We start from the raw sequence: 22,346 nt of genomic DNA on the forward strand, positions 1-22,346 counted from the left end.
AACCACAAAGAAAGACAAACAAGGGAAAAACCAAAACTCTGTCACACAGCAAGCACACACAAAGGTAAAGACAATAAGAGATTCAGGAGGAAAAACAAGAGCAGGAAGGAAGAACAAAACTACAGTGGTAAACTCTACAACCGCTCCAAGCAGTAAGCACACTAAAACACAATTTTCACCTAAAATTCTAGGACATTACACCTCACAGACCAACATAGAATAAACTATAGCTAGCTTGGGTAGAAGGATTCCACCAGAATAAATGGGAGGGGAGAAGATGTGATAGGTCTCCCCACAACATGTGATTAAAGGAGCAAGCAGACTAGCAGAGATACGGTAACTATTGCTAGTCTGCCTATGAATCAGCACACCGCAGGTTGACACCAGAGTCTGCCTGTGTTGACCGCAGACACCAGAGAAACCATTGGGTAGAGTGTCAGAATCTGCAATGTGAACAGAAACCAATGCCACCATGACAGTTTTTGCAAAACTCCATGTGACACTTGCATAGACAAGTCTAAATATTAATAACCTGGGGTTCTTTAACAAACATGAGACTAGACAAGGCATGTAAGATGTATGGTATATGGTCTACAATACGACATACAGAGATGGGAGAAAGTAATTCATGGTGGAAGGGTGAACAGACTGAATTATAATTACTAAAATCCAAAATGAATCTCCGGCACTCCAATTGGAGAAGAAAGAACACAGTCTGGGTTTCTTTGGTGCTTTTTTATTGTAAGAAAAGTAAATAAAAAAGTCTGTCTCAAAGTTTCGGTCTCGATGGGACCTTTATCGAGAGTTCTACCTGCGTCCGGTAGAGATCTTGGCAGGGCAGCCAGCCAGGATCTCTACCGGACGCAGGTCCCCCTATGCTCCCCATGGGTCCTCTGACCAGCTCACCTTAAGCATTCCTTTTGGGAAGATCCTGCAATACAGGGCCAGTCCTTATGCCAGTTAACCCCCCTCTAAGAACATATATGCTCGTCACCTAGAAGTATATGAGCTTGCAGCAAGTACAGGAGACCGCTGCTGCCCAACAGGGCATTCCCTGCTACCTCTAAACATATCCTGGCTAGGATATCAATATCAACTGTAAACCTTCTCCACTACTTTTCTGACAGAACGCCATTGCACGATTCATCTGGCAACACCCACCGGCTGACTTTGACATTTCAGTATATGGTCACAGTGTTCACACTTACTTCCTTACCCTTTTGTGATGACCCACACGGTTCCATGTTGGTGCAATTCGTATACTAACTCTAATGTCTTAGTCTGATAGAACTCTCGATAAAGGTCCCATCGAGACCGAAACGTTGAGACAGACTTTTTTATTTACTTTTCTTACAATAAAAAAGCACCTAAGAAACCCAGACTGTGTTCTTTCTTCTCCAATTGGAGTGCCGGAGATTAATTTTGGATTTTAGTTGACTGTTTTCTCCTGAGCACCCTACCACATAGTGAGCCAGGTCTATTCGATATATTGAATTATAATTACTGACTTATAACAGTGGACATTTCAGGATATCCCATCGTTTGGCCATATAATATATAATATTGTGGACAGAGTAGGGTAATCGTTAGAAGGATGTCTAGGACGTAGACCCTTGTTTAGTGTTGATGTTTGGTGGAGCACAACTGTCTCTCGAGCAAAAATCCACTATGTCCTGATTTTCTGTGTGAAGCCTAGATATTCTATACATATTAGATGGCTGTTGGCTGAACAATGCTTTGGCCATTTGTTCTGGCAACACCTATCTCAACCAACTTTCCCATACACTAGAGCACTGTTTCATCCAAATACTTATGAGTTCTCAATAAAAAAGCCATTGACTTATCTCTGGGAGAACAATGTTATTGGCAATCCGAAATTGGATATACAACATAAACATCTCTCCCAACCATCAGTCGGCCAGTGCGCCCATATATAGTGGACCGTTAGGAGAGACCGTCGATATTGGCGGGTTCAGCTGACATTAGTGTAATCTGCATGGAGGCCTTAAGAGTGATATTGGAGGTAAGTCTGAAAGACATTTTTAAACTGTTCACATGCCCATTCTTGATTAGGAGCTTTCCTCTGAATACTTGAAAAAAAATACAATTAGGATATGCTTCAAGGAGTCATTGACTTTAATGAGCCCAAATATGAAATCTTGTGCTCCTTCTCACCAATTTTCTGGTGGTATCTGTCATTTCAGTTGTAAACATGATTTGCCCGAGGGCAACTGCAGGTACCCTAACTTAAGATAAAACTTTTATTTCACAACTAATAAAAATAATAAAAAAAAAACAGAAAAAGGATAGGATATTAATAGTATTAATTCCTCATATAGATTATGATATCAGTTGGCCGCGGACCAACTAATTGTTGTATTCCTATATATTCCTATATAATGTCCCTTCCCACCCTTATATCTGCTAATTAAAATTCCCAAGTATTAACCTGCCTGACATATTTCGCCATGACTGGCTTCATCAGGGAATAAAGCTATAGCCTTAAGGCCCATTTACGCACAACAATATCACTAACAAGATATCGTCGGGGTCACGGTGTTAGTGATGCACATCCGGCCTCGTTAGCGATGTCGTTGTGTGTGACACCTTTTTACGATCAGTAATGATCGGAAAAAGGTGTCAAATCGTTTGTCGTTTACACGTCGTTCATTTTTAAAAAAAATCGTTCTTCATTTGGAACGCAGGTTGTTTGTCGTTCCTGCGGCAGCACACATCGCTATGTGTGACACCGCAGGAACGAGGAACAACATCGTACCAGCGGCCGCCAGCAATGAGGAATGAAGGAGGTGGGCAGGCTGTTCCAGCCGCTCATCTCCGCCCCTCCGCTTCTATTGGGTGGCTGCTTAGTGACGCTGCTGTGACGCCGAACGAACCTCCCCCTCAAAGGAGAGATTGTTCGGCGGCCACAGCAACGTCGGTGAACAGGTAATTGCGTGTGAGATTGTGCGATACTGTTCACTACGGCAGCAATCACCTTGTGATGCACTACCGACGTGGGCGGGTGCGATGTCGCATCGTGTAAAGCCCGCTTATGTCCCTGATGAAGCCAGTCATGGCGAAACATGAGGGCACATCGGAGTCATGAGCAGGGACACAGACATAATGTGAACCCAACCGCAGCCAAACATTTCTTTGGCTAGCAGCTATTTTCCACATCTTTTTGATGTTCATTCAGTTCCACAAAATATTTATATTAATTCCAGTTGATGGAGGAAGACAAGGCACCGTGAGACCTTCAGAAGCTCAAGATGCATTTAAACCTGTTGACCTTGGCCATTAAACAACCATTGACCGACTATATACAAACTGATCGACGATCGTTTAATGGTCTGTTTAGAGGAACCACCTACAGTTTTGTTTGCCGGTCTGCTTATACAAGCCAATCATTGGTTACATAGTTACATAGTTACATAGTTACTTAGGTTGAAAAAAGACCTAGGTCCATCTAGTTCAACCTTCCTCCACCAGTTCTACATTTAGTCACTAAGTCATTTATAACCAACAATGTTTTGTGTACTGAGGAAATCATCCAGCCCTTTTTTAAAAGCTGTTATAGTATCTGCCATTACTACCTCTTGTGGTAGGGCATTCCACAGTCTGACTGCTCTAACTGTAAAGAACCCTTTCCTATTTAGCTGTCGGAATCGCTTTTCTTCCACTCGCAGTGAGTGCCCCCTGGTCCTTAGTACTGTCTTTGGAAGAAATAAGTCATGTGCCAGTCCTTTATATTGACCACACATGTATTTATACATATAAATGAGATCTCCTCTGAGACGTCTTTTTTCTAAGCTAAACATATCTAACTTTTTCAACCTGTCATCATATGGGAGGCCTTCCATTCCTTGTAATAGTCTAGTTGCCCGCCTTTGAACTGACTCTAACTTCTGAATGTCCTTTTTAAAATGTGGAGCCCAAAACTGGATCCCGTATTCCAGATGTGGCCTTACAAGTGATTTATAGAGGGGTAACAATACGTTGGGATCACGGGATCTAATCTCTCTTTTTATACACCCTAAAATCTTGTTTGCTTTAGCAGCTGCTGCCTGACATTGAGTGCTGCTGCTCAGCTTACTTGTAATGAGAATACCCAAGTCCTTCTCCTGTTCTGTAGTCCCGAGCTTACTTCCATTTAATGTATACGCAGCTATAGGATTACTCCGTCCTAGGTGCATTACTTTACATTTATCAACATTAAATCTCATTTGCCAAGTATCTGCCCATTCTGACATCTTATCCAGATCTTTTTGTAATATTGTACTATCCAGGTCAGTTTTTAATATCCTACATAGTTTGGTGTCATCGGCAAAGACTGACACTGTACTATCAATCCCATCCACAAGGTCATTAATAAAGAGAGTAAAAAGAATCGGTCCAAGTACAGATCCCTGCGGCACCCCACTGCTGACTATAGCCCATTTAGAGAATGTACCCTTTATGACTACTCTTTGTTTCCTATCTTTTAGCCAATTCCTTACCCAGTTGCATATTGTGTCCCCCAGTCCTTGCTTCTGGAGCTTTAGTATAAGGCTATTATGTGGGACAGTATCAAATGCCTTTGCAAAGTCCAAATAAATCACATCAGCTGCATTACCAATATCCAGGTTTGAACTTACCCCCTCATAGAACCCCAACAGGTTGGTTAGACACGACTTATCTTTCATGAATCCATGCTGTTTGTCAGTTATCATATTATTTTCTGCAATATATTTTTGCATGTCATCCCTTAAAATGCCCTCAAAAACTTTGCATACTACTGATGTCAGGCTTACTCGACGGTAGTTGCCTGGATCTACCCTCTTACCTTTCTTAAATATCGGTACCACATCAGCAATCCTCCAATCCTGAGGCACCAACCCTGTTACAAGTGAGTCTAAAAAGATGAGATACAGCGGTTTGTCAATTACGGAGCTCAATTCCCTCAATATTCGTGGATGAATGCCATCTGGCCCTGGGGATTTGTCAATGTTTAATTTACTCAGACGTAGGCGTACTTCATCTTGTGTTAACTTAATTATATCAGGTGGTGGACTTTGATTTTTCACTTGTTGAATGATCCCTGGTACAGTCAGTTCCTTGGTGAATACAGATGAGAAATGCCTATTTAATATCTCAGTCTTTTGTTTGTCCTCTATAACTAACTTGTTATTATATTTTAAGGGGCCGATACTATCCTTTGTTTTCCTTTTGGCATTAATGTATTTATAAAAGATTTTGGGATTTATTTTAATGTCATTGGCGATTTTTGTTTCAGTAGCTAATTTTGCTTGTTTGATTTCTTTTTTACATTTCCTATTGATATCTTTATACTTCTGAAATGCTATTTCTGTATTCTCAGCCTTTAAAATTTTAAATGCCCTTTGTTTTTGTTTTATTTTACTTTGTACAGTCTTATTTATCCATAGTGGTTTCTTTTTATTCCTGGACATTTTATTACCAGAGGGTATACGTTTTTTACAGGACTCTAGTAGTATATCCTTAAACTTACCCCATTTATGTTCGGTATCCCCAGTTACCATGACTTTGTCCCAATCTACACATTTAAGCTCTTCCCTTAATTTGTTGAAATCAGCTTTCCTAAAATTCCAGGTTTTAGCATTCCCCCTTTGAAATGTTCTATTGAATATTACGTTGAAGCTTACCATATTATGATCGCTGGTGCCCAAGTGCTCCCGGACCTGTAGATCTGAAATTGTATCCGGTCTATTTGACAGGACCAGATCTAGCAAATTATCTCCCCTGGTCGGTTCACCTACCATCTGAGAGAGGAAATGGTCTTGAATAGTAGATAAGAACTTACAGCTTTTAGCAGAACCAGAAGATTCTATGTCCCACTGTATGTCTGGATAGTTGAAATCCCCCATAATAAGAACCCGATTATTATTATTAGCTGCCTTTTCAATTTGTTCCAGCATTTCACCCTCTATTTGTTCAGGTATGTTAGGAGGCTTATAGCAAACTCCAATTAGCATTTTTCCATTATTCCCCTCCCCATGTACATTTACCCATACTGACTCTACATTGTTGCTGTTCCCCTCAATCTCATCATACAACACAGGTTTTGGGTTAGATTTAATAAATATACACACCCCACCACCTTTTTGGCCTTTCCTGTCCTTCCTAAATGTACTATAACCCTGTATGTTTGTCACCCAGTCATGGCTTTCATCCAGCCAGGTTTCCGTAATGCCCACCACATCATAAACCATGGTTGACATAAGAGTCTCCAATTCATTCATTTTGTTTGCAAGACTTCTTGCATTTGCCAGTAGACATTTAATCCTATTAACACCTTTATTACTCCTAGCCTCCCTACTTGCCTTGTATGTCCCAGCCCCCCCTAATCCTTCATTGACCCCTAACGTCTCACTGTCTCTATCTGCTCTATCTCTCCCCTTATTTGCTCCACTACCCTCCCTCCCCCCCGATCCTAGTTTAAAAGCTCCTCCATCCGTCTGACCATTTTCTCCCCCAGCACAGCTGCACCTTCCCCATTGAGGTGCAGCCCGTCCCTACCGTAGAGCCTGTAGCCGACTGAGAAGTCGGCCCAGTTCTCCATGAACCCGAACCCTTCCTTCCTGCACCAATTTCTAAGCCACATATTTATCTCCCTAAGCTCCCGCTGTCTTTCTAGTGACGCTCGTGGCACCGGTAGTATTTCTGAAAACACCACCTTGGAGGTCCTGGACTTCAGCTTCTCTCCTAGTTCCCTGTAATCATTTTTAAGGACCTTCCACCTGCCTCTAACTTTGTCATTAGTACCAATGTGCACCATGACCGCTGGGTTTTCCCCAGCCCCACCCAGCAATATGTCTATCCGATCCACAATATGCCGAACCCGAGCACCCGGCAGACAACACACTGTTCGGCATTCACGGTCTCGGCGACAGATGACCCTGTCTGTCCGCCTAATTATAGAGTCCCCTACCACCAACATCTGTCTGGGCTTTGCTGCACTCCTATTTCCCTCCTTCCTACAGTAGTTGTTTTCCTGGTTGCTAGGAGCAACATCCTGCTGTAGTGACCCTAGTCCAGGCCCTTCATTCCTAATATCAGCCAAACAGGCATATTTACCAGGCTGTGGCAGGTCAGGACTAGGCTCCCTGACACTTTTCCCCCTACCTCTTCTTCTAACTGTTACCCAGCTACCTACCTCTGGGTCCTGATCTTCCCCACCTCCACCCTCCTCCATATCACTGGCCCTAGCCAGAGAAAGCTCAGTGAGCTCTAAACTCCTCTCCAGGTTTGCAATGCCCCTTAGTGTTGCAAGCTGCCTATTTAGATCAGTTACCTTGGCTTCCAAATACGCAACATGCTTGCATCGAGTGCAGACATATTCACCCTCGAACGGCTGCTCAAGGCATGCATACATCTGACAAGATACACACCTGGTAGCATTGTCCATGGAGCACCTATTAAATGGGGATAAACGTTAAAGTAGTAAAACAAAGAGAAAAAAAAAACAACAATGGAAAACTTATAAGGATAAATTCAAACTATGTTCTTGTGTCAAACTATGTAATTGTGTTGAAACTATGCACTTATCTTAAATTCAGCACTTTACTTCAGCTCAGCACCTCGCTTGCACTGGCTGGTTTATATAAATGTACAATGACTATCAGAAGCTGCTAGAAGCTTCTAGAAACAGGTGTGACTAATCCTACTAATTAAATCACAAGACTAACTTTTTTTTTTTTTTTCTCCTTTTCACAGAATCACAAACAGACACCCAATTCCCTAATGAAATTCAACAATTACAGTTATCACCACTATGTAATTGTGTTGAAACTATGCACTTATCTTAAATTCAGCACTTTACTTCAGCTCAGCACCTCACAAGCTCATCACCTCGCTTGCACTGGCTGGTTTATATAGATGTACAATGACTATCAGAAGCTGCTAGAAGCTTCTAGAAACAGGTGTGACTAATCCTACTAATTAAATCACAAGACTAACTTTTTTTTTTTTTTCCTTTTCACAGAATCACAAACAGACACCCACTTCCCTAATGAAATTCAACAATTACAGTTATCACCACTACGTAATTGTGTTGAAACTATGCACTTATCTTAAATTCAGCACTTTACTTCAGCTCAGCACCTCGCTTGCACTGGCTGGTTTATATAGATGTACAATGACTATCAGAAGCTGCTAGAAGCTTCTAGAAACAGGTGTGACTAATCCTACTAATTAAATCACAAGACTAACTTTTTTTTTTTTTTCCTTTTCACAGAATCACAAACAGACACCCAATTCCCTAATGAAATTCAACAATTACAGTTATCACCACTATGTAATTGTGTTGAAACTATGCACTTATCTTAAATTCAGCACTTTACTTCAGCTCAGCACCTCGCAAGCTCAGCACCTTGCTTGCACTGGCTGGTTTATATAGATGTACAATGACTATCAGAAGCTGCTAGAAGCTTCTAGAAACAGGTGTGACTAATCCTACTAATTAAATCACAAGACTAACTTTTTTTTTTTTTCCTTTTCACAGAATCACAAACAGACACCCAATTCCCTAATGAAATTCAACAATTACAGTTATCACCACTATGTAATTGTGTTGAAACTATGCACTTATCTTAAATTCAGCACTTTACTTCAGCTCAGCACCTCGAAAGCCATATTGGTGAGCCACATTCTATTGAACTCTTCTGATTATCACTTTGTCTAAATGGGCCTTATTTTATAAGCAAAATGAAATAACATGGATAGTGGAAAATCAATAAACCAATCCCTGGATAACTAATCGTTTGCCATCCTGGTACAATCGTGACCTTACACATTAGATTGTTGGAGACAGTAATTTATTGTAAGCTGTATGGCAGCTATCATCTTTGAAATAAGCTACATAATTATTCTTAATTTTGAGAAACACTGTACATACCTTGCATCGCCTGTATGTATTGTAGAGTGCAAAGGACGACGAGTAGACCTTGTGTTCCCATTTTCACCTCATCCTTGAAAGTATATAAAAGGCAAATGTCACAACAAAATCTGAACGTAATGACTTTAATTATTTCCTCCTGCCTTGTAAGTGACAGAAAATAAGAAAAAACATTCTGACACCCAAGTCATTTTTCATTGAGTCTATGTAGAGGTCAGATTTCCCTGCCCTTTGAAATGAAAACCCAGCTTAAACAATGTAGCTAGCTCTACCTCACCATAAACATTTGCTCTCCACTGAACCTTCCTGTTTTTTCAATGGAAGAAGAGACTAAAAGCCCCCCATACACTTTAGCTGTCGGACAAACTTTCAGTCGACAGTCTACTCTCTTGAATTCACCATACACAGGAGTGCTTGATTCGTCTGGCTCCAACTTCTTATCTCCAGGTGGATCAAAAGGATCGGCCATTAAAATACAACATGCCATATCCCATCTGTTGGAGAAGAGTAGGAAGGCCCCCCATACAAATTAGATTACAGGCAAATCTGAGCACTATGGGAAGGGTCAGATGTCTTTAGAAAAATGCGAATGGGGCCTTGGAAAGTGGCCAACTTTTTTCATCTGTTCTTGTTCTATTGAGAGAGTATCTTAAAACATCCTACAAATTAGATAGTGTCCAATCCTGGTATAATCTTGAGGTTTGGAAGACTTTTGTCTAATATTGTCATGCACAGAATAGAAGAGAGTCCGGCGTGAGGCCAAACACACAACCTAAACGGGAAAAACACCACAACAAGACAAGGGGTACACCTGGGACACTTTAACAACGGAGAGCCCTAGCACTAGTGAGAGGGAAGTTGAATACCTCCTCCACTTACCTGCCGCTGTACCCTGTACTCCTAGCCAGACCCTATACAGGTTCCTCAACTGTTGCCGAGCAGGAACCTGAAGCTCTAAGATGACCCTAGAATAGTCCTGGCTAAGGAGTGGGCAGGTGAGGGACGCTAGCCTCACTGCTGCACTGAAAGAACACTCCAGGAAAGGAAGACAGACGGGGAAAAACAACAACAGTCTGCTGCAGTCAGACCCAAGACTGTAGCCACCACAGCAACTACAGCAGAGGGGAACAGCAGCTCCTTCTACCTCTAGGACCAGAATCCAAATGAATAAAGAATAACCTGCACTCTCTCCTGATAGCAGAGGGTATATAAAGGGACTGGAAGTGGTTCAAACTGGAAACACCTGAGATGGTAATGAGACTGCTTGCTGTCAAGGAATACTGCCATTAACCCTACAACTGCCAAATGAAAGGAAACACATTTAAATAGCAGAGTCTCACAGGGGAAAAGTGAGACTCAGACCCAAAACATCACTAAACTTCTATAGCAGAGAAATGACCATTACAAATTTCAACCTAAGGGGTAGCTGCCATTTAGGAAAAAAAGTTAACCATGTCATAGAGACATATCAGAAGTTTTGATTATTTTGGATCTGTCTGTTTCACTGAGCATTAACCCGATTGGAGCACTGTGCCTCTTAGTTTCTGATCAGCTTTGTTTGTCCTTCAGAGCATGAGTGAAAGGTATACACAATTTACATGTATCTGAGGAGAGCTGAGCAAACACAATGAGAGATAAAAAAAAAAGCAGCACATAGCTGTCACGAGTGTGTCATGTCTGCATGTTACCTCTGGAGGACCTGGAATCAGGAGGTCTCAACACTTAATTGATCGCAGGTCCTCTGTGGAGTCTACAGTGTATTGAAGTGGATTTGCTTTCATTTGATACTGAAGGGGTTAAGGACCTTTTCCTTTCTGGCTGAGATTACTCTTAGCCTTAATCACTGCTGCATCATCTTATTATCATTCCCTTCTGCTATATTTACTCACTCCTGGCTTCACTCCATGCTGGTGATAGATCTTCTATACTGACCACTTTGAAGGAGCCTGTCTCTGGAGAAGTTGTGGTGTTGTTTCAGTTACAGCTGTGAAGTTTACTGCTGGAGAAATTCAGGAGTATTTTATGTGTTGTCTTTCCCCACCCGTTTGTCTTACCTTCCTCATGTTGTCTTATTACAGTGGCAAGACTAGTGTCTTGCTGGCCTGCACACTAGTCAGGTTGAGGTCAGGGACAGCGAGAGCCTAGGCACATAACAGGGCATGAGGGAAGGACCCGTCTAGTGAGAGATAGGAGGTGACCCTGCTTCTTTCTCCCTATTGGAAGGGCCATCTTTTACAGCTTCCCAGGTTTTCCCTTTGTGTTGTGCCACTCACTGAGGAGTCCTCTAGTGTGACAATAGCTTAACTAAGCACATTTGTAGAGGGGTTAGGGCTATGCCCACCCCTGCAGAAGTAGCCGACACATTGGTGGTCTATGTCTAATGTGATAATATGTATGTGTATTCGTAAATGGCCACCAGGTGGCAGTGTGGTAGTACGGCTGTCCTGGCACCTGGGTGAGCAGGGAAAGAGTTAAGGAAGAGGAGGAGCACAGGATATATAAAAGGGTGATATAGGAAGTAGAGAGCAGGAGTGTCCCCCAGTAGTAGTAGTGACAGAAAGAAATGCAAAATTGTGAATCTGATCCTAAGGGTCACCCCTACGATCGTGGACACGCGGGATCCTGTGATGAAAGGATTGGCTAACTGCGTCCCCAGAAGTGGGTTATAGTCCGGTCACTCGGGGGAAGGCATCTATATCTTCCTGGATCGAAAACCCGAAGATTGCCTCTGCGAGACCGAAGGTCAGTTGCGCCCTCACGGAGAAGGATATGTCTGGTTCTTGGCCTGAGCACGGTCCCTGGTGGTGGGATGGATCGGTCTAAAAGACTTTATGATCCAGTCCATGCAAGCGTGATGTTAAACAGAGGGTTGAGGGGCCTAGCGGTATCTTATGGAGTCCAGATGCCAGGAGAACGGACCACCATTAAATTTAATGCTGAGGCGGAATTGAGAGAGAACCCCTATGGGAACTTGAACGGTGCCCGTGAGATGCGATCAGAAGTTATTCCTGAGTTTAAGAACAATAAAGTCCGGTTGGTTGTAAAAAGAAGGAATCACATAGCTTCTTTTTTCTGCCATAAATCGTTTATAACAGAATAAAGAAGCTATGTGCTTCCTTCACCTCATGACTGGTTGCCTTTAGGATCAAATCTCCTTTTCCTTCTGCATATAAGACATCATCCAGATTTCCACGTCTAATGTCTTCCTGGTGCACAACAGTAATGTATATATCAAAAAGCACAAGGTATTTTAAGCTGCATTTTTATTTAAGGTTCTGGCTCCTATCTGGCTGTATAACTGATTTTCTTCGATGACCTCTAGTCATTAGACCAGTGCACGTGACCTGAGTAATGAGAAATAAAAGTGTCTTATTTCTACAAGGTCAGGTAATTGCAGGTAAGCCGCAATGCAGGTTTTGTAAGGCTGAGATGGCATCTAGGATAAGGTCATGGGGTTAAGACTCGCCTTTTCTTTCAGATGTTTTGTATGACACAGACATTATTTGAACGCATTTCTATTCCAAAATTGGAATTTAGCGAATATCTCTATCCTTTCTTTAGGCCATAACTATAGTCATATACTTTAACTTTTTACACTTTTGAGTCCCCTATCAACATTTACAGATATATTATCTTTTAAAGCTCCCAAGGAAAGTTCCCAGTATATACATAAAATCAGGGGTGGTCATAGACAGAAAAATGCCCCCCATGCAATGGCAATGGCAATATGTGGGCACTTTGCAACCCCAATAATTCTTCACAATGCAGCCTTGAACGTGTCTGTGACAGAAGGTGTCTGCTGCTTTGGAGGCAGAAATGGGCCCCCTTACCACCCGGTCCATGTGTGGCGGCACAGGTCCCAATCCCCCACCCCCCCAAAAAATCACAGAAACAGGCCACTTTACCTACCAACACCAAGTCACAATACCAATGTGTGACGCCCTGGCCTATCAGGTCGTCACAAGGGTACCGTGCAATCTGCCCTTCTGCATGGTACCCGCTCCTCCTTGGTTTCGGATCCTGTCCCTTTGGTGTTGCTAAGAACAGGTGTAAACAAATCCTGAGGAACACACTGCACCACACCCACCAGACACCCATTGGGCGGCCTGAGGGGAATAGGGCCACCCAGATGGGGGCAAGGTAGAAGGAGGGCCAGAAGTGTCAGAGTAGTCAGAGAGTGTCAGTGAGCCGTGACAGGACAAGGTCACACTTCGGAGCTGGGCTCCTGTACCCGTCCCAGATGCCAGACATTGGCCTGGCCTGGAAGAAGCTGGAACCCAGTTGCAGGGGGCACGGTACTGCCACGGAGGGCAGACCGGCGGCCTTGTGCTACAACCGGGCAGGGGCCAGGGCACGGCGGGGTACGCGGACCCTACGCTGGGAAGGAGCTTTATGCAGCCCAGTAGTTCACCCAACAAGGACAGAATCTTCACAAACCATTCTCCACCCGCTCCAAAATTGGGGTACTAGCGCAACAAGGGGGATATCCGTCCAGAAAATTCCAAGCGTGTACCCTGAGAGCAAGCTCACCCTGCTAGCCACGCAGGTCAGCGGGACCCGAGTAATTTCAGGTGAAAGGGATCCACACAGAGGAAACACAGTGCCAAGGGACAAGGCTTCAGACCAACCAGCAACGCCAAAAGGGCACGGATCCAGCGTGCTCACCCAAAGGTTGCAAGGCATTCAGGACTTTGGTTTACCCGGTGTCAGTGTCAGCATCTCTGGACTGTGTGAGTACGTTGTGCCCCTCTACTCCCAACGGGTCCCCAGCCAGCCATCACCGAGACCTGGGACACCATTCCCCAGCCCACGGAGGGGTTAACATCACAAGCTGCCATCCCATCGCTCCCGGGCGCTCTTCCCCAAATGCAGCAGCGGTGGTATCCCGCCTTACCACGACCCGTGGGTGGCATCCTTTCACCCCCTTTTGTAAATTTCTTTTCCCCCTTTTTCATTTAGAGCGGCCACACGATCCAGTCTCGGGTCCGGAGACCCCTTGAGCCACTGCGGATCCGGATCCGAGCAGCCCGACAGGGGCATAACAACCACGGTCGCAGGGGTCATGACTACGACCGGGCCCGGGGTGCAGGGGGCCCACTGGCCCCAGCACCTGTTTCACCTGGATGTGCATCCAGCTGAAATATATTGCAGCACATGGTCCTTTTGGGTCCCTGCACTGCGATGTGCCGGCCGTAGATTAAGCCTGTTAATATTCACTACTCCTCACGACCATAATCCTGGCATGGGGAGCAGAGAGTATGCCAGCACAGCTGACAGCACTGTAAGTGGGCGCGCATGATACTGACGTCATGCGCTCCACTGCTTAGAATGCTGGTCAGTTGCCAGGAAACCAGTGCCAGAGGAGGACGCCGGGAAGGGGAGTGTAATCGTTTAGTTGTTTTTTCATTTTTTTTTAAATGTGCGGAGACTGGGGGTTCATAGTTACCAGGATGGGGCCCTATATACCATGATGGGATATGATGTGGCCCTATATACTAAAATGGGGACATGATGTGGCCCTATATACCAGGATGGGGACATGATATGACCCTATATACCAGGATGGGGACATGATATGACCCTATATACCAGGATGGGGACATGATGTGGCCCTATAAACAAGGATGGGGACATGATGTTGCCCTATATACCAGGATGGGGATATGATGTGGCCCTATATACCAGGATGGGGATATGATGCAGACCTATATACCAGGATGGGGACATGATGTGGCCCTATATACAAGGATGGGGACATGATGTGGCCCCATATACCAGGATGGGCACATGATGCAGACCTATATACCAGGATGGGGACATGGTGTGGCCCTATACACCAGGATGTGACAATGATGGGGACATATGCTAGGATGGGGCTATATACCAGATTGGGACATGATGAGGCCATATAAATCAGGATGGGGACATGATGAAGCTATATATACCAGGATAGGGATATGATGAGGTCATATATACCATGATGGGACCATGTATCAGGATTGGGACATATACCAGGATGGGGCAATGGGGCAATATATACCAGGATTGGGACATGATGCAGCAATATATACCATGATGGGGACATACACAAGAATGGGGCCATGATGGGGGCATATATATATATATATATATATATATATATACAAGGATGGGCCATGATGGGGACATATATACCAGACTGGAGTCATGATGGGGACATATACCAGCATATAGTCATGATGAGGTCATACACCAGGATGGGGGACATAATTACCAGGACGTCACCCAGGATGGGGGGAGATTAGTACAGGATGGGGGGAGGGTCATTACTAGACAATTAAGGTGATGGGGGCAACTTGTATGTCTTTACAGCATTTCAAATGCTACAATGGCCCAAATGGGGGGGGCCGGATCAATCTTTGCACCTGGGCCCATCGAACTCTAGTTACGCCACTGACTACAGGATGCAGCAGACCCCCATGATAAAGGTGGGGGCAGCACAGGTGCAAATACTGATGAAGTAACCACTCACAATCTATCAATGTGTAATAGTTGTACTTGTCCCCATTCTATTTATAGCATTTTCCTGACTATAAAATATGTATTTTATACTAAGTATATTGTAGGTGTTGCTGAGTATTAACATGTGTATAATAATATGTACTGCTGCTAGCGAACTATAGGTCCCTGATGTAGCAGAGCCAGGATCATGTAGTGGCCGGAACCACTCCAAATGCTCTTTGGATTGTACAGCCATCTCTCGCTCTGTTGATTGTGTGATATGGGAGAAGGACCTCATCACATGGCCCTATATACCAGGATGGGGACATGATGTGGCGCTATATACCAGGATGGGGACATGATGTGGCCCTATATAACAGGATGGGGACATGATGTGGCCCCACATATCAGGATGGGGACATGATGCAGACCTATATACCAGGATGGGGACATGGTGTGGCCCTATATACCAGGATGTGGCAATGATGGGGACATATGCTAGGATGGGGCTATATACCAGATTGGAACATGATAAAGGTGGGGGCAGCACAGGTGCAAATACTAATGAAGTAACCACTCACAACCTATCAATGTGTAATAGTTTGACTTGTCCCCATTCTGTTTATACCATTTTCCTGACTGTAAAATATGTATTTTATACAAAGTATATTGTAGGTGTTGTTGAGTATTAAAATGTGTATAATAATATGTACTGCTGCTAGCGAACTATAGGTCCCTGATGTAGCAGAGCCAGGATCATGTAAGGGCCGGAACCACTCCAAATGCTCTTTGGATTGTACAGCCATCTCTCGCTCTGTTGATTGTGTGATATGGGAGAAGGACCTCATCACATGGCCCTATAGTGGTCAGGTAGGAGCAGCAGTAGGTTCGATGTTAGATACCATAGGGTTGAGCCAAGTAGGGGAGGAGTGTCAGATGGATGGTGGGTTGGTTGAAAAGACGGCCCTCTTGGGGTACCAGTTCTGGATAGGGTTTGAGAAAGAGAAAAAATGGCTACAGGGTCAGGGCCAGTCAGGGAACATGAAATAACCAAAAGGTCCGGAGCCTATGGCTCACTTCAGCGGGCTCGGGGAATTCATACGACTAGACAGACGTTGAGGTCCAGAAGTGGATGACGATGTGAGGAAGAGGGGGGAGCTGAGACACAGGCCCAGCAGCTTGAGGATGAGATCCAAGATAGCGGAGATAAGTTGAGAGAGAGTACCCCACAATAATTGAAACAGCAAAACGAGAAGTGAGGCCATGAATGAAAAGTGAGGCCACGTCTATAGTAGTGTTGTGAAGAATAAACTGTATGAGTTTGCCAAGAAAACTCTGGTGTCTCGTGTTTTACAACTTTGTCTATGACAGGGACTGGCAGCAGGGCAATGACGAAACCACTAACTAACTAACTGAAGTTATACACGCACATGGGGTCTCCTTGGCGAAGGAGAACGTAGCCTGTACGGCCCGGCTTCCATGCCTTCCTTCAAATTCATGGGGGGATGGCTACCTATTATTGTAGATGGCAAATCAGGTGAAAATGCACATTAAGAATAATGGAAACAGAACGATACATAACGAAAAAAAATTGAAGTTGCAAAGGACCAATATCAAATAACATCAGAAGGAAATACAGGTAGTATAGAAAAGCGCAAACATGTACCCTTGATAAACATAGTCATCAAAATTAAAGAAGGGATTTCCTTTTAGTTAATTTTAGTTTCTAAGGGCGGTTTGGTATGACAAAAATCGCACCTTACTGACCGTACCCTGGTGTCTGGTGTCTGCGGCACTCACGTCATGTCGTCAGCACAGTAGCCAATCAGTGAGCTTATTGTAGATGGGGCTCCCCATTTAGAGCCAATAAGATCACTGATTGGCTGCCACACGGTCAACGTTACGTCAGGGCCACCGCCAATGCCAGCCACCGGGAGCAGCACCATAATCTCAGGTGGACTTGGCATTAGTGGTTTTGCTGACTGTTTTACAGTCATTAAATTGTTTTTCCGTGAATACATAATGATAGAGGCAGTGGAATTAATCATAAAATGGGAGTAAAACAACTTTTATGTCTCAAATTTCTAGAGCTAGGATGTTACCGATGCTGGTTATAATGGTATGGAGCCCCTTCCCAACGTTTTGTACGTGTTACCATGTTTCCCTGTTATGTCGCTACTTCAGGTGCTCCAAAATGAAGCTCACCATACTAATTTATACAAGTATTTCCAAATAATTTATCATCTGTGACTGACCCCACAGTATAACAACCCAAGAAAAAAAGCAAAAGACCTTGTGAAGATGCTGGCAGAAGCTGGTAAGATTGTCATTATCGACAGTGAAACTAGTAATTCATCAACATGGGCTGAAAGGCCACTCTGCCAGGAAGAAGACGTTACTTGAAAATAAACATCTCATATTTATACTGCTTTTTCCATGCATAAACTATACCTCCAACCCATGGTATACCCCCTATAGCTTCTCCAGATTTGTGATACAGACACAATGGCTGGAACATTCTATACAACCTGATACAAAGATAAGATACTCCCAGAGACGACCTCAGGTCACACACAGTTCCCAGCCCATCTGGTAGACTATGGCTTCCACGTGATCAGTTCCCAATCCTTTCTCTTACCTGTGCTCATCTCATGCTATCCCACAGTCCCGCAAATCTATACCCAAACGTGCGCCGTCCTGTGAGAACAGTCTGTGCCCAGTCGTTGTGTAGGAGACAGATGCGGTTGACTGTTTTCCTGTTTGTTGCAACCTCTTCTAGGAATAGGGAAGTGGCTTCATGTCACGGTCACAAATAGGTGGGAAGAAAACAATTCTTTGTTATTGGAAATTCCAAGTGGTACAATCCTATTTAAAGTGGTTGTCTCATGACTGTAAGAGTATTTTGGATGGGCGCTTGGGACCCCTCTATAAAGAAAAACAGAGGGCAGCTCTGTATGCTCACATCCCACTGTTGCCATACCCAGTTTCTCTATTTGCACTTAACTTTGGCCTATTAAAGATATCAAATCAGTATCGAAACACAAAGCTTGAATGTCTTACCAGTAATTGATCATGACTATATCTGCTATCCGGTGGACGGTCATTACCAGCTGCCCCCGTGTCCTGCATTTTCTTCTATATTGTTGTATACCCTGTTGTCTGTCAACCATCACTGAGGAAAGGAGCAGTCACTAACAACATAACCCTACAAGCCTTTGTAAGGGGTGGGCAGACCCCTTACAATGAGGTACAGTTTCCCCGGAATGTTGATGTTATTTAATAAAAATGTTTTATTGTTATATGCACTGTTTTTAGGGGTTCCCCTAGTGGCCGGGTGGGACGGCTGTCTCCACAGAAACAGGGCAGAGGAAAGGAGGAGCCGGCAGCAGAAAGGGGAGGGAGAAGGAGAGTTGAAAAGGAAAAAAATTAGAACCAGAAGCAGTTGAGTACGGGACGGGAGAGAAGAAGCAGAGAAGGGGCAGAGTGTGGAAGCTGGGTGAATAGGAAAGCCGGAGAGAAGAGGAGAAGGCGGAACCTCAAGTGTGAAGCAGTACTGGTGTGGGTCTGGTCTGTGATAGCCGTGGTGGGAGCCAGGTGAAGTGGATTAGCCGGGCACATCCCCACTGGAGGAGACGTCAGGAACAGGTTTTTTTCCCCTCAGCCAAAAAGTGTGAAGTCACCTGAAGTGTTGTGCCTCTGTGAAGAAAAAGTGCATAATAAAAATGCCTGCTGGTTCAATTGATCCATGTCTGCAGAGTCTCTGTACAACTGACGACGGCGTCTGCACCACCACACTCTGCCCCACCAAGTCATCTCCTGTCCCCAAAGTGACGGCGGCACCAGGGGTAAGCCTAGCAGAAGGGGCCACGACTACAATCCCCGAGGCGCCCCTGGCACCCCGTTACATGTGGCGTAGTCGGCAGGATCCGGATTATATGCAAAGGGTCCCGATCCCATGGTGGGAAGAAGTGGTGCCTAAGGCGTTGGACCAGGCACAAGATGGCGGCAAGATGGCCGTCGTCTTCAAGGACACAGTAAGAGCGCGAAGAATTGGCGCCAAAAGAAAAGCCTGGGGCTGTCCGGTGAAGAAAAAGAAGTACGGAGTACTCCGCCCAAAGAGGGGAGGTGCTAGCCCCAGGATGCTAAAGAAGACATGTGAAGTGGGCGGTGTTCCAGAAAAAAAGAAGAACCGCCGCAGAGGGGTCGATCTGATGTGTGAGACTGGGGGTGGAGTATACCCAAGAGCGGGAAAAGTAGACCCGCCTCCACTTCCTCCAGCATTTCCACTGACCCCGACGTCCTTACCAGAAACGCTGACTGCGAGCAAGATGGAGAATTCCGAAGGACAGCAAGCTGCGATGGCTGCATTGGTCGCGACTGGCCTGGGCAGGGGACACCAGAAGCAGACTGCGGCTGCGTCTGCGGAAGGACTCACCCCTCACTTACCGACTGTGCCCGGAGGACCACAGCGGCCCACGAAAGTTACCTGGGTCACAACCTGGGACGCCGCGACCAGAGAGACGACGACCGAGGTCCGAGCGACTTACACGGCACAGCTGCCGTCGGGAAACAGACTCCTGGGAACTCCCTATCGGTGCCCGGAGGTACCCCCGCCGGTCGCGGGGGGATCTTCAACCCCCGCAACAGTTCCGGCCCCGGAAGAACCACACGCCCGGGAGCTAGAAAAGGACGAGTGGGGTTTCTTCTGGGATCCAGTGCAGCCGTCGTCCCAGACTCGGCGGAAGTCCCCATCACCAGAACCCGACCCGGTACAGGAGAGGTTGCTGGCCGAGACCGTGGCCCGTGAAATGATGGCCGGTCCCCGGAGTGAGGAATTCGAACGACAGTGTACCGTCGGAACTGTGGTAAAGTTCAACCATAAAGAGGGTTATGGTTTCATCGAGGATGAAGAGACCGGTGACCATTACTTTTATAACCGGGTGAACCTGAACACTGAAGGCCTACCACAACGCCTGCATACTTTATACCCGGGAGAGAAGGTGCGGTTCATGAGAGAGGTGGGATGCAGAGGCCTTTTCGCGGTAGGAGTGACCCGGATGCCCACTACCCAAGAGGCTGCCCAATGGCAGCAAGAAATCGAGTGGGAGGAATGCCAATACCGGCGGCGTGCACAGCAAAGACCGGTACTAGCTGAGATCTCCCACCCGAGAAGCACACTGGCCGTAGCCCCGGAAGTCATGCCCGGACTGAGCGCTGACCCAGAGAAGGGGACCCCAGCGGTGCTGGCTATTCAACAGAGCCTGGTTACTCACCCGGTAATCGTCATGGGCAGCCCCCAGCCGTCCCGTGCAGCGACCCCATCACCCCCGTCGGGGGTTGAGGAGACAAGACCGGAGACCGAGATATCGGAGCCAACCGTCAATTACGAACCCTTCCGGAGGCTGCGCCGGTTGCCTGGTCAGTCTTTGTCTGACTACGTGAAGGCTCAACGGGCGGAATGGCAGCGTGCTTATCACCCCGAGTGAACCGTCATGACCAAAAGATAGTGGACCTGTTTATGTTAAATACCGGCATTGTTCAGAGCCGGAAAAGTTCTGCTGTTTGCAATCGGTTCAAGCTACTGAGCCCGGAAGGAGCCTGACGCTGGACTGAGCCAGGGGTTCCCTCCGTGTGGTTAAAGAAAACTTTGCTATTTTGTGTTCCTGCCGTCTAAGACCGGGAGTGCTGCAAAAGCCTCCGGGCAGAAGACCTGCAAAGACCGGGAGTGCTTACTAAAGGCCTCCGGGCACGTTACCTACTAAGACCGGGAGCTCCCAGGAGGGACTCCGGGCGCCGGACTGGTGCGCCCCTTGCGTGTGCCCTAAGGTGGACATATTTATAGTTTTTTTTACAACGACTTTATTATATAAATGTGGTTTTTTAGGTTTGTGCCTTGCCGGGAGGCTTAGGCTTAAAGAGGGGAGGTATGTAAGGGGTGGGCAGACCCCTTACAATGAGGTACAGTTTCCCCGGAATGTTGATGTTATTTAATAAAAATGTTTTATTGTTATATGCACTGTTTTTAGGGGTTCCCCTAGTGGCCGGGTGGGACGGCTGTCTCCACAGAAACAGGGCAGAGGAAAGGAGGAGCCGGCAGCAGAAAGGGGAGGGAGAAGGAGAGTTGAAAAGGAAAAAAATTAGAACCAGAGGCAGTTGAGTCCGGGACAGGAGAGAAGAAGCAGAGAAGGGGCAGAGTGTGGGAGCTGGGTGAATAGGAAAGCCGGAGAGAAGAGGAGAAGGCGAAACCTCAAGTGTGAAGCAGTACTGGTGTGGGTCTGGTCTGTGATAGCCGTGGTGGGAGCCAGGTGAAGTGGATTAGCCGGGCACATCCCCACTGGAGGAGACGTCAGGAACAGGTTTTTTTCCCCTCAGCCAAAAAGTGTGAAGTCACCTGAAGTGTTGTGCCTTTGTGAAGAAAAAGTGCGTAATAAAAATGCCTGCTGGTTCAATTGATCCATGTCTGCAGAGTCTCTGTACAACTGACGACGGCGTCTGCACCACCACACTCTGCCCCACCAAGTCATCTCCTGTCCCCAAAGTGACGGCGGCACCAGGGGTAAGCCTAGCAGAAGGGGCCACGATTAAAATCCCCGAGGCGCCCCTGGCACCCCGTTACACCTTCACCAGGGTCGTGCCTGTAATTTCACAATCCCAAAAGGTGAGGACATCCCTCATTAATCTCCTATATCTCCACCATATATTGGGTTTCCTTGCACCAACTATTGTCTATTTGAATGGCCATTATGTAATCAACCTCTGCAAGGAGAAATTATCACTAGTGTCTCTTACGGGTGAGAGATGTGTGACAGTTCTGTGATCTGAGCCTCACTCATTCTTGTTTGGATCAGCATATTAAACGGATATGCTTTCTGTTGGCACTTCAGGAGTTAATGTCAGTTTTTCCTGCTAGCAGCTTACCCCAGTGTTGTATTATTTGTAGTGGTGGGAGTAGCGC

The 22,346-nt window shown here is 45.6% G+C and overlaps 1 protein-coding gene across 1 annotated transcript in view; it reads right to left on the reverse strand.

The window, feature by feature from the left end:
• Nucleotides 1-18,117, reverse strand: part of CSF2RB (colony stimulating factor 2 receptor subunit beta) — a 101,145-nt gene extending 83,028 nt beyond the window's left edge. The window contains exons 1-2 of the mRNA XM_075320838.1: nt 18,030-18,117; nt 8,912-8,984 (exon numbers count right to left, since the gene is read on the reverse strand). Of these exons, the coding sequence (XP_075176953.1) occupies nt 8,912-8,972 (61 nt within the window). The 5' untranslated portion in view covers nt 8,973-8,984; nt 18,030-18,117. The remainder of the gene's footprint in view (nt 1-8,911; nt 8,985-18,029) is intronic.
• Between the last annotated feature and the right edge of the window lie 4,229 nt (nt 18,118-22,346).

Source organism: Anomaloglossus baeobatrachus, chromosome 8 (assembly GCF_048569485.1).
Source record: "Anomaloglossus baeobatrachus isolate aAnoBae1 chromosome 8, aAnoBae1.hap1, whole genome shotgun sequence".
Classification (NCBI taxonomy): Eukaryota; Metazoa; Chordata; class Amphibia; order Anura; family Aromobatidae; genus Anomaloglossus; species Anomaloglossus baeobatrachus.